This window comes from Lathamus discolor, chromosome 3, assembly GCF_037157495.1.
Source record: "Lathamus discolor isolate bLatDis1 chromosome 3, bLatDis1.hap1, whole genome shotgun sequence".
NCBI lineage: Eukaryota > Metazoa > Chordata > Aves > Psittaciformes > Psittacidae > Lathamus > Lathamus discolor.
This window is the reverse complement of record NC_088886.1, coordinates 92,248,177-92,264,377: the sequence shown is the minus strand read 5'-3', so window position 1 is coordinate 92,264,377 and position 16,201 is coordinate 92,248,177. Positions and strand designations below refer to the sequence as shown.

At 42.0% G+C, this 16,201-nt stretch overlaps 1 protein-coding gene across 8 annotated transcripts in view; it reads left to right on the top strand.

Annotated features, from left to right (window-relative positions):
- The first annotated feature begins 4,441 nt into the window (after positions 1 to 4,441).
- SLC4A10 (solute carrier family 4 member 10) overlaps positions 4,442 to 16,201 on the top strand; it is a 163,758-nt gene continuing 151,998 nt past the window's right edge. For 6 of the 8 annotated variants that reach the window (XR_010610725.1, XR_010610726.1, XM_065670574.1 and 3 more), the window contains exon 1: positions 12,597 to 12,677. Coding sequence is in view for 4 of the 8 variants with exons in the window: in XM_065670574.1 (XP_065526646.1) it covers positions 12,630 to 12,677 (48 nt within the window). In the remaining 4 variants the exon portion in view is untranslated. Of the gene's footprint in view, positions 4,505 to 12,596; positions 12,678 to 16,201 lie in introns of those variants that run through there. The other 2 variants (XM_065670576.1, XM_065670575.1) reach the window with 2 other exon arrangements.

Genomic DNA, 16,201 nt, shown 5'->3' with positions numbered 1-16,201 from the left:
AGGGGGATGCCAGACAAGGTTCCTGTTGTAACGTTACTCTCTATATCAAGTTTCAGGATCAGTTATGTATGATGGGAAAACTTGTTCATATGTTCATATGTTACTGAGTTCCTATTCAAAATGGGAGTATTCTTGATATTTGCTTCTCCTGCAGCGGCAGATGAGAGTTACTGCAAAGGCCCTTAGGTCAAGTGTTCTGATGACCTCATCAGGCCTCCATCTGTGGTTACACGACTAGCATATTTTTGTAGCTCTGCGTGTCATGCTTCAGATAGTGCACCAGTGTGTGGATTGTCAGACACATGTGGGATTGCCTTTTCATGACTCTAAGGCCTGTGGCTTTCCACAGGTATCAAAAGCTGTGAAAAATATGTTTTGCAAATTTGGACAAGCTGTACTTGTAATATAATCACAATTGCTTTAAATGACCATAGATGGTGGCAGTGCCCCTTGAGTGTCAGAGGTTCTTCGTGCTCTTTCTACAGACAAAATTTGGATACAGAATTCTTTCTTTCCCGACACCAGATTCTGAAAATTCGTTCATAGTTGGAGAATCTTCTTTGTCTTCCTCCTGTTTAATATCCCCAAACAGGTATTTACTGTTCCACAGTGTGAATGGTTTTCTCATATTTAAGCCAACCTGGTGACACACTGTCATTCCTGAACAGTTCTGCCTGGAAAATGGGTAATTTATTGCAGACATTTCACAAAGAAGAGAAAAATGTCTTCCATTAAATTGTTTTTTACTACCTCTAGGCATTAACTTTTATTATTTTCTGATTGATGATAGTCTTGTGATTTGGACAAACAGCAGCAATCAGCTAAGGTGAAAATATACTCTTTTCACTTGGGGGCTTGTTCATGAGCTAAAAAGAAATGGCTCAAGGGTATCTTGGGCTAGATTTCCCTTTGAGATACAGGGTTTTTTTTTTTATTTTTGTTATTAGAAAAGATCTTTAAATTTTGTTACTAAAATTTAGAATGAAATACAATATTAATAATCACATATCAAAATATCCTTACAATTTTTCTTGTCACAGGGAAATGGCAAAGTTTCCATGCTGAATTTGTTAAGCCCCCTTTCAGTAATTTTTGAAATCTTTGAAGATGACCTACAGAATCATATGGAAACACATTGGTGTGATCTTCATTCTGTTTGGTCTCAAAACACAAAGCATCCTGAAAGATCCTACATGAAGATGCTCTTCAGTTATGCTCAGTATACCTTACACCTATTAGGCTTTCACAGTCATTATTAGGCAAATGGAAGTTAGACTATGGAAGTTAGACTTGCAGTACTACCAGTTCCTGCAGGGGAGGACAGCTATTGAACAAACTTGCAGTACACTCGGTGCTACCACAGTTCCATTGCCAGTGTTAGCCTAGCTTAGTAATTTAGGCACGGCTCAGATATGAGCGTCTGTGCTGCAACAATAGAAATACGTTATCTGAAATAACACCAAGAAATAGAGTAAAAAATACATGATCTCCAGTGCTAGCAGTATTGACATGCAGAAAGGTGCTCTTTTTCCTAAACAAGTTAACCTCCTGCCAACCCTGAATACAGTTCAAGCGACTTAACATACTCCATTTGTGCAGTTGTAGCTTGGCCTGAGGATGTGAGAGAAAACAAAGTGTGTATGGAGAGGAAACACCTCTCTTAGCGTGGTGGTAAAGAATGGATATACTTCTGAACTTGTAATCTATTCACTAGATCTAGCAAGAGGTAGCAAAACTCAAGCAAAATGTAGGTTTTACAAAAGTGGTACAGGTATGATGCCAAATAATTGAATTTCTTGTAACTGAGAACCTGTAGTGTTATCCTGATAACTTTCTTGGGGTAGGGCAGTGATTTGTTCTCACAAGAAGGCTCTGGCCTCTACACACCCTCCAGTCTCTCTGTTTTCAGCATTTCGTGGAGTACCCGAGGCAAGTCCTGTGCTCTTGCTGTCCCATGTATCTTGGCTGCAGCACACTACAGCTTCCCCATGTTATAGTTTCCTCTTTGTGGGAACCAGGGCCCTGGGGGAGAAATGGTACAATAATCTTGCTTTGATATGGGCATGTCAGAGTGGGAACCACGGGAGATGACCAGCAGTTTTCTGTCCTTTAGATAGCTCAGACATTTGTGTCCTACAGTCCAAGTTACTGAGATGTTGAACGCAGTTTATGACATACTTTTGGTCAAGGTTTTAATCAGTCCATCACTGTTTCCAAGACTCGCAGCCTGATGCCAACATCAAATTATGCAGCAGTACCCCAAGGTACGTTTCCAGCAGCGCAGTTCAGTCAGTGTGATATTTATGTTTGAAGCTTCAGGTGATCCTGATAACCTCACACTTTCACTGTAATGCATTTTCTTGTGTGCAGTTAGAGTATTAGTGGGATTCTGGAAGCTTAGGCAGCTTCTGGTCGTGCCAGCAGGTGCTAACATATTTACCTGTGTCAACACATTGGCTTATTTTTTGGAACAGGCAACGATTCCTCAGACCAGAGCATTAGTACAGGCATTTCTGGGCATAATGCAGTGGCTAGGGAGTGGATTTACGCCTGTGTCCTTACACTTACAAATCTACAAATACTGCAGTATTTGCAGAAATGGCAAAGAGATTACATGTACTAAATGGCTTGTCTGTCTTTTTTAAATCTCTTAATGGGCTTAAAGACCCTATAAATAGATGAGGTACAGAAGCCCCACACTCACTGTCTTAGAGATCCACAAACACGTAGATAAGATTTTTTGAGAACTCTTACCAGAGTTTTCTACTGCTCTGGTAAGAGTTTGCACAAATAATTGTATCTATGTGTTTAATAAATTACAAAAATAATCCCTGTTAATACTTCTGTTTTTTCTTTATACCTGGAAGTTTAATCTTTTGTTTTTCTCATCTTGAGGAGGAAAGTACAATTGTATTTGAGCTCAATTATTGCTTCTTTTCCCAAGCAAAATTGTTGAGCTCAGTTCTGTGGTTGGTGTATTTAACTTTAGTCAAAATTGGATAAAAAGTGGAGCTCAGGCTTTATGCTGATATTTACTTTGAAAATGATCTCTTTTTTCAGGTGTAATGCAAGACTCTTTGGGGGTCTATTGGTATCTAAGCAACTTGTGTGAAATCCTTTTGAAGTGACTGGAGAGGAACAGGTGCCCCTAGATCATGATTCACCTTAAATGTTTTCCCTAGGGTGAGATGAACTATAGCTGAGAAATGCCTTTTTCTCTCTATAAACTATAAAATGTGTCGAGCTCGCTCCTAGAAATTTAGGCTGCCAGTGCTGTAATATATATATATATATATATATAAAATTTGAACAGACCCCAGTTTGTTGATATTCCTCTGTACTGGGGGCAAAACACCAGAGCTGTGTTGTTCAGATGTGACTTTGTGAGTACCAAGCAGAGGGGAATAATCACGTACCTGTACCTGCTTGTTGTAGTATCACTAATTTGGCTCATGGAACTGACCCATTCCAGATGCACGACTCTGCATTTATTGTTAAACTTCACGAGGTTTCTGTCAGCCCATGCCTTCGATTTGCTGAGATCTTCATAAATGGCTGCCTGGTCCTCCACAGTGTATCAGCCACTTGCCCCAGCTGGATACTTTGCCATGGGCATCAGAAGGGCTCTTTCTGCCCCATTGTGTGGGTCATTGATGTTAAACACCTGAGGCATTAGAAAGGATCAGCCCCAAAACTGACTGACTGGAGATGGGCACCACTTGTAGCTGGCTGCAGTTAGAGTTTGAATCACCAATCAGTAGCCTTAGGGCCTTAATGGGCAGCTTTTCACTGACTTTGTGGTTCACCCATCCAGTTAGTACCGCCTCAGTTTCCCCGCAAGGATGTGATGGGGGGACTGCATTGAAAGCCTTGTTAATGTCAGGGTGGATGACAGTGTTTGTCCTCCCCTTGCCCACAGATACAGCCGTTTCATTATGGAATGCTTCTGGACAAATGCTTTGAAGTATGCTTGCAACTTACAGAATATATGTCATTAACAGTTGTGTATTGGGACCCCCAGTATACTTTTATATTATTGTCACTATCATCAAACATAATGAAATAGGGCTCTACCACATACTATGTAGCCTTCCTAAGGGAAATTTCATGCTGTGAAATTCTTATAAAACCATGGAATTGTTATCATTGACTTCAGTGAGGCCAGTAACTCCGTAAAGATTTAATTTTCTGTGTCCTAATTACCTGCCTATTGGGGAACATGGATGAAGTTGTTCTCTTTGCAGAATGAAAAGCTCAAGTTAAGTGTTTATCTTTAAAGAGAAAGTTACTGCCTTGTAGTAACTATTGCACTGTGTTTGAAAGAAGCAGTTGCAATTCAGTGAAAATCCTTTTCAAATCCCTATTTTTGTTTTGAGTAGGCTACTTCAGTAAGGAATGCACTTCATCTCAAAAGCCTATTTGACTGTATTGGAGCTGTGCCAGTTCATACCAGCTGGTCTTGTGAAATTGCAAGCCACTCAGGATCCTGGATTCTGGATTTCAGGTAAGAGATTTTTTTTTTCTGGAAATGTATCATGTGGAAAAATAAGACAGACGTGTACTTCTGTTTCACTGGTAGGTTAATACTAGCACAGCACACAGCAAGCGTTTGTCCTGTATGTAGTGGTGAGAGCAGCAAAACCAATAAAAGTGGTATTTTGAAGCATTCCTGGAAGGAATGCATGATTAGAATATATGGTAAGAGTTAGTGTTTGTTCATTTGTTTTTGGTATCTCTGAGTGTGCTCCCAGAGAAGGAGAAAAAATATTGCATCTGCTAAAAGATGTTACTAGAGTCAGGTTCCTGCCGAAGGTGGGTAGAGTAGAGAGGGAGCTAGGCTGCCAGCATCCACAAATTACCTGCAGCAATGGTTTGACTACTGAGGAGCTTCAGTGTTATATACAACCTAGAGTGGGATTGGTATTGGAATATTTATAACCTTAGTAGCTTTGTTTAAAAAAAATTAAGTAAGAAATTACCTGGTGTGTGGATTTTGTTTGTTTGTGTGTTGGTTTGTTTGGGGTTTTTTCCCTACAAAAGCTTCATGCCAGCAGCCCTTCCATTAAACATGCGTTTAGTTCGTTCGTAAACATCGCAAAGAAACAAAACATAATTCAGACATTACTTGTTTTCTGCACCACAGCACATCTCATACTGCATTTTTTAAAATGTACCAGGAGAAAAGTAATCAGTGCAAACTTAAAAAGGTAAAAGCTTTGAGGTGAGATCTTCCTGCACAGAAGCCGACAGCAGACTTTTCAAGGGCTCCATTAGAGCGAAGACTTCATCTCTTGTTTGGTATTGTTAAGCTTGGTTGGGTTTGCATCAATGTAAGTCCATTTTACGGAAATACCTTCTTTCATTGTTTTGTTATTCCTGAAGTCTGGAAATTAACTTGCTGTTTTACTTGAAATACAAATACCTGCAAAGGTTGCAAATAAGCCATCTATTAAAGGCACATTTTTCTGATGAATGTGCACTAATCCTAGTCTTCTCATTTTCTGATTTTGAATATTTTGTGAAGTTGTTCACTCTGCTACTAAAATTGGCTGGCAACCTTCTAAGTGCATTTTGGTTTTTGAATTATGAAGGTGGAGGGTGCATAAGAGATACATAAAAGATTTAATTAGGTACACTTCAACCATTTCTACTATCGCGACACTTTAAAATGTGTAGGCATTGCTTCAGTTTTATACTAAGAAAGCTTAGCTCTGAATATGTGATGAATTTTTGAGAATTGGATCTCAACTGCAGGCATTAATTAGGGTACTTTTTTTGCTGAAGCTGTGTGGAAATCTGGAGTTTACTCTTGTGGACAGAAGTTGTTAACTGTGTCTTTGGTGTGAATCTCATTGGTAATTCCGTATTAATCTGGTTTTGTAGCTAATAGTGGAGACCCTGGCCTGGGACCACGCTAAGTCAAAGGGAGGGAGCAAGTAAACCTCACTGTATGTGTTAGGAAGGGTAAGAAAAGTTCATATTTGAGACTTGCTGAAGGGGTGATGACTGTGACACCACATTAACTAAATACTATTCTGGTATTCCAGATAATGCAGTTTTAACTTTTTAGTTGGGTGAGACAAAGCTACAGATCTATGTAATTTCCCTGTCCAAATCTAACAGCTCAGGCATGACACCACGCAAACTCTGCACTCTTTCAAGGACCCACATGGCTTGGGTACAGATCAGTCTAGTTCTCACAGTTTAGTGCTTTTGTTTCTGGGATTAAAATACATAGACCTGGTGTCTTAGATGTATGTACAAAATATTACTGTTTGTAAACTGTACATATCTCGAGGAATAGTTCTTTTATAGTTACATGAATACCTATGGAAAAGCTGAAGTTTTGTGCCTTTTGCTTGATCACAGTAAGGCTGCATGATTAGTTTGGTCTGCTACGGATGCTGACAGAACCCCTGCTGAAGTGCTTATAGTCTAAGGCAAGTGACAGAGGATGTGATTAGGATTTAGAAGGTAAAAGTAGGTACATGCACTTCATAATATTGACTTTAGTATGTATTTGCAACTTTGAAGTATCACAAACAAGTAAAATCACAGCCAGTCTTATCCATCTTGCCCTCTATCATCTGACCCTGTAGATGCCTCTGCTAGGAGCTCTCCTTATGCTGCAATGCTTAAGGGAATGATCATGTTTCATGATGTGGAAAACAAGGGATGATCCAGAGGTCAAAGGCATATAGACTGGCTCCTGAGTGCTACATTGTTAAGCCAAGTTTTAGAATATTGTGGTGCTCCTGTGCAAATCGGAATAGGTCAGAAGAGCCACGACAGGGGTGCAGTCTTCCTTTGCAGTAAGGAATTAAAAGCACTATAAAGGAAGAGAAGTATTAATACAGAACCTACCTGTACTGAGAAAATAGAAGTCTTCTTGGCCTGGAAATGAGACGTAACAAGATCCAAGGACCTGAAGTTCAATCGAGACAAATGTTGTCTTATGTCTGCAAGATATATATTTAGTTATAGTTTGCTGTTGGAATAACTGGAGCAAACAGCGTATTATTCTTCCCTTGCAGGTTTTAAATTAAGGTAGCTTACTGTTTCTCAGGGATTATTTAGGGCAGTGACTAATCAGAGCCTGATTCAACGTATTTTATTTAGGAAGTCAGATTAAATGGACATGTTTGAGCAATTTCTTTCACCTGGAAAATAAGCCTAGAAAGGGTAGCTATCTTAGTAATTAGCAAGCTAATGTATTGATTCATTTTATGTATTGTATTATTTTACAAGGTAGAGTAACAACTCTTAATTATTTAGATTTTAATATAGTATTCTCTAATATTAATTTAGGAAGTAGCAAAATTCAAAGGCCCATCTTAGAATCAGAATGCCATAAAATTCATAGCCTTTGGTATGTGATACCTTGTGGGGAAAATTAAGGAAGCAACCAGATATTTGGTGCTTTTTAGCAACACAGATTGTCTGTTACGGGAGTTGTAGGATTGGGCTTGTGGACTCAGACATATTTCATTGGCATTACTTTTCTTTGGCTGAAGAATGTGAGAGGTTATATTAGTGAGACAATTATTAGAATACTTTTTTTCCTTCTGATGCCAGTATTGAAAAAGAGATTATGTCACAATCAAAGCATATATCCCAATCAGCCCTGAACCTTTTTGGGTCATATTTCAAATGAATTAACTTAGAGTCAAATAATTTCAGACAGAGTATATTAGCATAAGAAAGAGCCATTACTGCTTTCCAATGAAATGAGAAACATAACTGAGTACCACCTGTCACAAAGGCAGTACAATGATCCAGATGGTTATTTATTTTCAGATAGGGAGGAAGAATGGAGAGAGGAATAACTGCTGCCAGAATTTCTGCTGTTTCCCCCCCTGCTTTGTCACCTTCTTGTCAGAACAGTTTTTCTAATGCCAGGAAAAAAAATCTCTGAAATAGGTTGTATTGATGGGATGTTTCTTTTGATATCGAGGTAGTTCACTTTCATTAACATAAAATGCAGTTTGGGAGGGCCACCCATTACTATTTCATTCTTGTACCATCAATAAGAGAAAAATAGAATGAAAAGGATTTTGACTGCTTGGTAATGATTTCTTTTCCCTCTGAAGCTTAGAAATTAATTTGCAATTTTACTTGAAATAGAAATACCTGTAACAAGCTGAAAATAACCTGCAGTTTTCAAAAAAAGATTTCCCTTCATTAAAGAAATATTTTCTATGATAAAAGTGCACAATATGAGCATTCGAACTGATGTGTATTGTGCATGTATTTTATTCACCAGTGTATTTGAGGCTCGACCTTAGGCAAGAATCAAGAGAGAGCAAACTGATCTCACCCTAGTCCTTTCTGATTTTGAAAACTGTGTGAAATTGTTCACTGTGCTGCTAAAATCTGCTGGCAACCTTGTTAGATCTGACAGAGTGCAGGTTGGTTTTGGAATTAAGAACATGGTAAAAGTATTGGACATAGATGTAAATGAGTGAAGTAGGTTTCAAGCATACTTCTATTATGGGGACATTTTATAGTAAGTGGTTCTCATGATCAGTTTTGTAAACTAACTACCATGTGGAAATCAAGAGTTCGTTCTTGTTCAGCAGCAGTTCTCCCCCACCTCTCCCATCCTGGTAGAGTGACATATTTTATGGCTAAACTGGGATAACAGCCAACACACCGAGGATGTCTTCCTAGAACATGAATATAGAAATCATATTTGGAGAAATTTATTTTAAATTATAGCTTTATTTTGGTGACAAAATGAAAACTGACAGAAAAGTATGACAGTAAAAATATGAGTGGGATTGGGTCAATAAGTGATTCTAGGCTTCTGTGACAGCTTATTTATATTTATATTAAAATATACATAAAAATTAACATTGTTTATTATATCAGAGTACCTTCTTGGGACTTAGGTGGAGGAAGTACCTGTCACTCTTAATAATTAGGGAGAAATCTTTAGATAAGAAACTAGAACTTACATTACAAAGACATAATAAGGCAAGTAGTGCAAGACCTCTCATGAGCTTGAACACTGTAATTTTTAGGTCTTCATTTTGGAGCTGTAGCTTATCATATGTCTATTTTTGTATATATAGAGCTATGTCTGTGCTGTGTAAGCCAGTGGGAATTATTTAAATCCCTGACCATTTTAATGTCAAACCCAGATAGGTAGGTATAGGCCACCTGCCTCCAAAGTCTATGATATATATCCCTCCAAACTGCTTTAAGAATGGGCCAAGCTTTCTGAATGTATTTCTCCTTATATATAAAACATACCCTTTGAGAATATATTTTAAGGAATGAAACCTCTGTTAAGTGGGGTTTAAAGCATTAATCGTCATTCAGCAAAACACGTGCATTGTGGCTTGATGCAGGCCAGAGGGGTAAGAGGCAGTTTTAGGAAGGAGAAGAATAAATGTCAATTTCTGCTGTCTTTGTTTTCTTCTGAAAGATGACACCAGGCAGGGATCTGGTCAGTTTCTAACTTCAGAACATTATTGAATGAGAAAAATATTTCCCCTTTTTCCCACTTAAGTTTGCTATAGAAGCTTTATTATTGTAAAACTAAATGCAGAAGCCCTTGCTATATAATGCACTAGAGATATATATAAAGACAAAATTAGAGTCTGGCATAAATAGGTCATAAAGGTATCTATTCCAATAGCATATCCTAGGTATTCTTAAAATCTTAAAACTTAAGCGTATCTGCATGTCATGATGTCAGAACAACTGCTCTTCTTGTTTTTAAGTTTCTTGAATTCTTGATGACTTGAGAACCTCCTCTTACTTTTTTCCTTAGCCTTCATGTACAAAAGCTTGAAAATATCATCTGGTTGTGTACTAAAAGTTCCAACTTGATGCTAAAGCCTGCTCTGCCTCATTACCTGTTCCAGTGGAAGGCGTCCCTGCCCATGCTAGGAGGGTTAGAACTAGGTGATCTTTAAGATCCCTTCAGATCCAAACCATTCCATGATTCTATGATTTTAAAACTAATTCTTTTGGGATGGGAAGGGGCATTACTACTGTAATAGAGTAATATTGAAAAAGAGAAAATTACTGGGTATGTCTTGGAGTATGGCTCACATCAGATGCAACAGTGAAAGAAACCAACTTTAAATTTAAATTCGATTATAAGCAATTGGAGAATAAATATTACCTTCTCTTTGTTCTCTCTTTGGTGTGATATACAGCTAGGAAGTTACTAAAAGAAAATGGTAGTTATGTTTGATTGAAAATAGAACTTTCAGCTCAGTCTTTTATGTTCTTCCACTTTTGTATTTGGAAAGTCTTTAGCTTTAGAGGTTTTGAACTCAACATTTCGGATCTTCATACTGTCACAGCTGTTGGAAAGAATTACTTGCACTTTGCCTATTAATTTGTGGCTTTGTAGCTATAGAGGTCTGTGATGCTTTTACTTGAGCAGAGCAGGACAACACAGAATGATTTAGGGAGTTTTGATATTTAACAGAGTTTTTCCATATTTTGTCTATTATTCAATAATGGTGAACTCCTGACTGTAAAGCACTCTGGCAAAGAACCTTTGCAATCACATCGCTGATCCTCTCTTTTGCTGGTCCATTCAATAACTTGTAGTTTGTGTGAATGGTGCTTGTGGTCTTGATCCTGTTTCTCACTGTGAAACATTGGGAAACAGTGTCATGCACACAGTAAGCTGATACACTTCCTCACAGCCTTTGTAAAATCTGATTTGTCCTTGGGCTTTGCTTTTAGAGGTGTATGTGTGAATGAGTGTGTTTTCGGAATCTTTTGGGGAGTGAAAGATGTGTAAATGCCATTGAGCTTGATGTATTGCAGTATGATAGTAAAAATGCTCTTGGGCAAGCTCAAGGTATTTAGGCAGAGAAGACTTAGGATGCTTATAGTAATGTTCATTGAAATTGCTGCCTGTACACTGAAGGTTTTTGGTTTCACAAGTGGTGTATTCACTTTAAATCTTTTTTTTTTTTCTTTAAAGTAGGAAAATCACTTTTAAACACATTCCTTTCCCAGCTTTATAATGACTTTTATAGCTTAATTATAAGCTCCTACAAATAGGGTTTTACTGCACAAATGCTGACGCAGCGTTACCTCTAGTGACCTGAATGGCCTCCTATGTTAATTAGCGTAGGTCAGTAATCATATTATGAAAATATGCATCTGGCTTCTGCCCCAGAATCTGGACCACAATGGTGTTTGTCTTTCTATACAGTGTTACATGTATGTATCACTTGGTACTGAGACCAAATTCTCAGTCGCAACTCAGAAAAATAGTCTGCTCCTATGTGAGAACCAGCTTGAATTCCCTTTCTTTTATACTACCTCCTCAGCCTTCTGCCTGATGTACAAATAAATGAACCTGGAAAATCTTTGGGAGACTTGAAGAATATGCCTCATGGCAGATGAAATTCAGTCAGATTTAGAAAAAAACTATTTGTTGATCTACTTTTAGACTGCAAAGGCTATCAGACATGCAGGGAGTGGCCTGCTGCTTTGGCAAGGCAATCAGTGGTAACAGGGAGACAGATTTACTTTTTAGTTCAGTTTTCTTAGTTAGGTCTCTGCTCATTTTTATTCTTATGCCTACAGGCGTGGATGGGAATGTTGTTTTGGGAGATGTGCTGGGAAGTGATGAATATGAGACCTTCTGTAGCTCAGCTGCCTTTGTAGGCACCATTGCATCTTTAATAGTACAAGTAGTGCTGGGGCTCAACTATCTTTATGCTCACTTGGATAGTCAGATTTGGGCTTTGGCAATTGTTCATGTAGCTTGTTGGGACTTTGGTATGGCTGAATGTAGCTGTTGAGTTCTAGAGCCAGACAGACTAGGACAAGTTAAAGGTGTACCTAGCTTGGATGATTAAATTGGTTGAAGGGGGTAATACTCACATTGAATTAACGGTATCCAGCAGGATATGGTAGTCGGGTATGTGTTCGTAACTTGCAGGTAAAAGGGGATGGTGGAGTTATTTTAGTGGAGAATGGCCCAGATCACAGACACCCTCTATTCTGAAGATGCCGTCTGTGTCTAAGTGCCAAAGCTTGGCAGAGATCACTGGTTTCCAGTGCACTTCGGCGGCCGCCTAGACCAAAACAAATCTTGGTCCATGAGTGAGTGCACTGAAGAAACAGTCCTGGGGAGACTGGCTGAAGCCTGATGTGAAGTGGTAAACTTGGAAGCCGTGTCCTGATCAGGTTTGCTATCGCAAATCCCCGGCACTCGGGGATTCGGAGGTTTGCTCCCTCCGCTCCCTCGGGCTCGGTCAGGGAGCCCGCTCCCCTTTCGGCCGTGGGGACCGGCATCCCCGGCCCCAGCAAAGGTGCCGTGCGGAGGCACCCGCGGCTCCAGGGTGCCCGGTGCTCGGGCGCGGCCGCGCAGGGCCGAGGCCCGGCCGCCCTTCCTGGGCGGCGGCAGCAGCAGCTGGACCCGGCCGCATCCCGCAGGTGGATCCGGCTCGTGCCTCCCCCCGCGCCGGGCCGCGGAGCCATGTGACTGGCGCGCTTCCTGCCTCCTCGCCACCTGATCCGCGGAGGGAGCGCGGCGGCGCGCGGAGCCCAGCGCAGCCCAGCGGCTCCCGCAGCGCCCGGGAGCGCGCCCCGGCGGGCGGGCGGCGGGGAGGGCTCCGCCGCCGCCGCCGCGGCCCCGCCGCCGCATGGAGACCCAGGACCAAGGGGCGCAGATGGAGCCGCTGCTGCCCACGGTACGGCGGCCGCGGCGCGGCCACGGCTGCGGGAGGGGGGCTGCGAGGAGCCCCGCGGGGAGGCAGCCGGGGAGGGGTCGCGGTGGCCGCCGTGCTGCCCGCCTCTGCTGGGGGTCGAAGCGGGGTTCGCGGGTGTGTGGGGAAACAGGTTGGCTCGCTCCGGTGCCGGGCGGCGCGGCGGCGGGGTTGCCTGGGCGCCAGCACGCTCGGGGATGAAGCGCGGTGTGTTTGTGCGTGTGTGTGTGTATGTATGTGTGTGTATGTGTATGTGTGCGTGTCCGTGTCCCGCCGGGGTGAGCACCCTGCCCTCCGGCTCCCCAGCTTCAGACATCCGCTTCCCCTCGGTGCCCCTCTCTCCGCGTCCCCCTGTTTCTGACATCTCCATTCTCGGTGGGGCAGCGCTGGGGAGCGGGCACCTGAGGTCTGCGCCATGGGGTCCCGCTCCGGGCTGGGACTGTCCCTGCAGCTCCTGGCCCTGCCTTGCCTGAAGACCGCAGAGGAATCTGCCGAGGTCTGGCACTTGCATCGCGGGGTCTAGCTGCCCCCCCCGGATCCCCGGCTACGCTTCGTGCCGTGGTGTCGCAGTTTGTTGTGCTCAGTGGTGGAGCTGGTAATCTGCGGGGTTATTGTCGTTTTTTGGGGGGGTACGGAGTGCACCCCTGCCTCTGAGCACAGTGCGATTGCACTGCTACGGCTGGGCAGCGTTTATCCAGAAAATAGGAAAGGGGTCAGTTGGTGGGGAACCTCTTAGATCAGTGGGGACCCTCTTTCCTGCCTGGCTTCCCCCAGACACAGGGTTTGCAGGCATAGAGAAGGTGTGAGGTGCGTGTTGATCTTCGTCTCCTACTGAGATTCTGTTTGTGAATGGTGGTTCCTGCCTTGCACGGGAAATCACTCTGTCTGGAGCAGGGAGAAGTCTTTCATGTGCATACACTGGTGTCTGACAGGCATACACATCCCTGTGAGCACACCGCATAGGTCTGCAGAGGCTTCCCTGGCTCCTGAAATGGATCTGTGTTAGAGCGACATTGACAAAGCTTGAAAGAGACAAGTCTCAGCCTCTGCAGGTTGATGAGCTGCACTCATGGCAAGCCTGTTTTCTGTAGAGTCTGTTCCCATCATCTGTTGACATGGTCCATTTTGCAGTCAGGTGGCAGGTTGCTACACAGTGTGAGGTTATCCCTGGCATCTCCTTTCTCCTTGCGGCGGAGACAGTTTTTCCTGTTGCTCTCTCAATAGCTTTTGTGAATCCTAATTCCTGTTACTTGCTGCTCTCGCACTTTCTGGTGCTGGAGTAGAAGGTCTTGTCTTTTTCACTGGCAGACTGGCTGCACGCTTCCTTTCCTTAGAGAGACAATTCAGTGTAAATCCAGTTTCCATTGTGATCACTGATTCTTGTGGAAGGTTTAGTCCTCAGTGTTTCACACCAGTGAGGTAGCCTGCAGTCAGTAGCAGCCTCGCTCTTGCTCATATACCTTGCTAGCAGCCTCCGTGCTGGTCTTGCTTTGCCAATATGTGTTGTCTCTGGTTGTGCAATGGCCGCTGCACAGGGCATCAGGCATTAGCTTTTAGAAGGTGCAACATACAGGATTGCCTTGTGCTGTCTGGTTTAGAGTTTTGTTTCTCCAGGGGTGTGCACAGGAAAAAAGGCTGTTGCTGTGGTTGAGAGGACCAAAGAAGACAGGATTTCTTGTGTGCTGATGAGGGGAGAATTGTTGTCAGTTCCTTTGCAGCTCTGGCTGGCGGCACCCTGCCCGATGCAGTACCTGTCTGCAGAGCCACAGGTCCCCATCAGTGCTGTTGCTTGTTAAGTTTGTGTCCTGGTTCGCCACCTCCGTTTACTTAAGCAGCTGTTGTGCTTGCTTCAAGTAGGAAAGGGAGACTTCTATACTCCATGTAATATATATCATGGCGTGCCCTCTTCCTCTGTCCTCCTTTACTCTCACTGTTTCTGACAGGGCCTCTGCAGGTCAACAAGGCAATGTTGCTTTCTTGCCACAGTGATGGTAGAAGGCATAGCTCCCTCAATCTTAGAGGTTTTGCAGCCCTAGTGGCATTTTCTTCTTGCATCAAGTGATTAAGTGTGTGGATGTGCTTTGGCAGTCTCTGCCTGGCTGATGTCTAGAGCCCTGCATGTGGTGAAGGCAGAAGTGGCTTTTGCATGGTTGGGAGTCTTGTACCTGGAGTCTCGGCAGAGTTTAAGGAGCAGGAGTTGGAGCTAATGTTAGTGTTTTTAGCCTGGGAGGTAATGCTGTGACATAGCGTACCTTTAAAATGCTTCTGGTTTAGGGATCAGTCCTCATCTTTACTTGAAACAAACAAATGGGAGTCTGAGCTGTAAGATGAATGCAGTTCTGTTCCCAAATGTTGTCCCAGTTTGGTGGACTCTGGGTCTGAAGAGAAACGCTCCTAGCTGTGCTCTTTTCCTTCAAGAGCTTAGTCTAATGGCAAGTGCGTTTATTTATATTTTTTTTTGTGAGACTGTGACACATGATGCAGTTTAATTGTTATTTATAGTAAAAAGATGGCAAATGTGGTCCTTGATTAATTTTATCTTCTGATGGTGCTCAGAGATTGTGAAGCCTCAATATAATTTCCCACCAAAATCCCGCAGCTTGTACAAAGTGGAATCTATTTTTACTGTAGTGTTAGTCATATGTTGTTATTGATTTATTATACAACCATTTAATTAAAACCCCCAATCCCTAGCAACTAGCAAAATGATAAAATGCTGTGGTTTTGGGGGGGGGTGTTAAACGATTTCCTTACCAGTCTCCTTTCCCAGAACTGTTACCAAAAGAAGATTTACACAGCCACAGCACCTCTGTTTAGCAGTTGGGATACTGCTTCTCATTTTTTTTGCAGTGTGGCCAAATTCCTCTGAAAATTATTAAAACTCTGTTGCAAATTGCCTGTAAGTGCAATATTGTAGAAATAAATGTAAAAGGAAATTGTTCACCTGGAAACAATTTGTTTAAACTGCTTTTGACAATGCAAATATAGTCTTATTTTTATTGTTCAATGCATACACTAATATGGTAACAAATTGCAGGCTTGTATGCTTACTGTATCATCTAATGTTTTATTTATCAGTCATCAAGTATATTTTTTCAGTATGATTATTCAGAGTGCTTTAAAATAGTTGTGAGTAATTGAAAGATTGCTGAGGAGTCATCATGTGTTTACAGAACGGGAGAAACAAGCTCCAGATCTTCTCCACAAAGATACTTTATTGATTTCTAATCAAAGGACCAGATATGGTTAGTTTGTCTGCATACATGTATACCTTGTTGCATGCAAATTCTTTTGCAAATGGTCACTTAAGGCAGTGTGTTCACAGCAGAAGTTACTCTGTAGCGTATTTGTTTATGTATGTTCTGGATCTCTCTTGTATGCAAGTCAAAATTTGCTTTCAAACCAGGGTTGTTGTCAGAGGCTTGATACTTCAGGTAGAAGGACCAAGTGCAGGTATTTTCATAACTGTGTTTGTGCTGGGCATGTCGTTTTGCTGTGTTTTCTGAAGG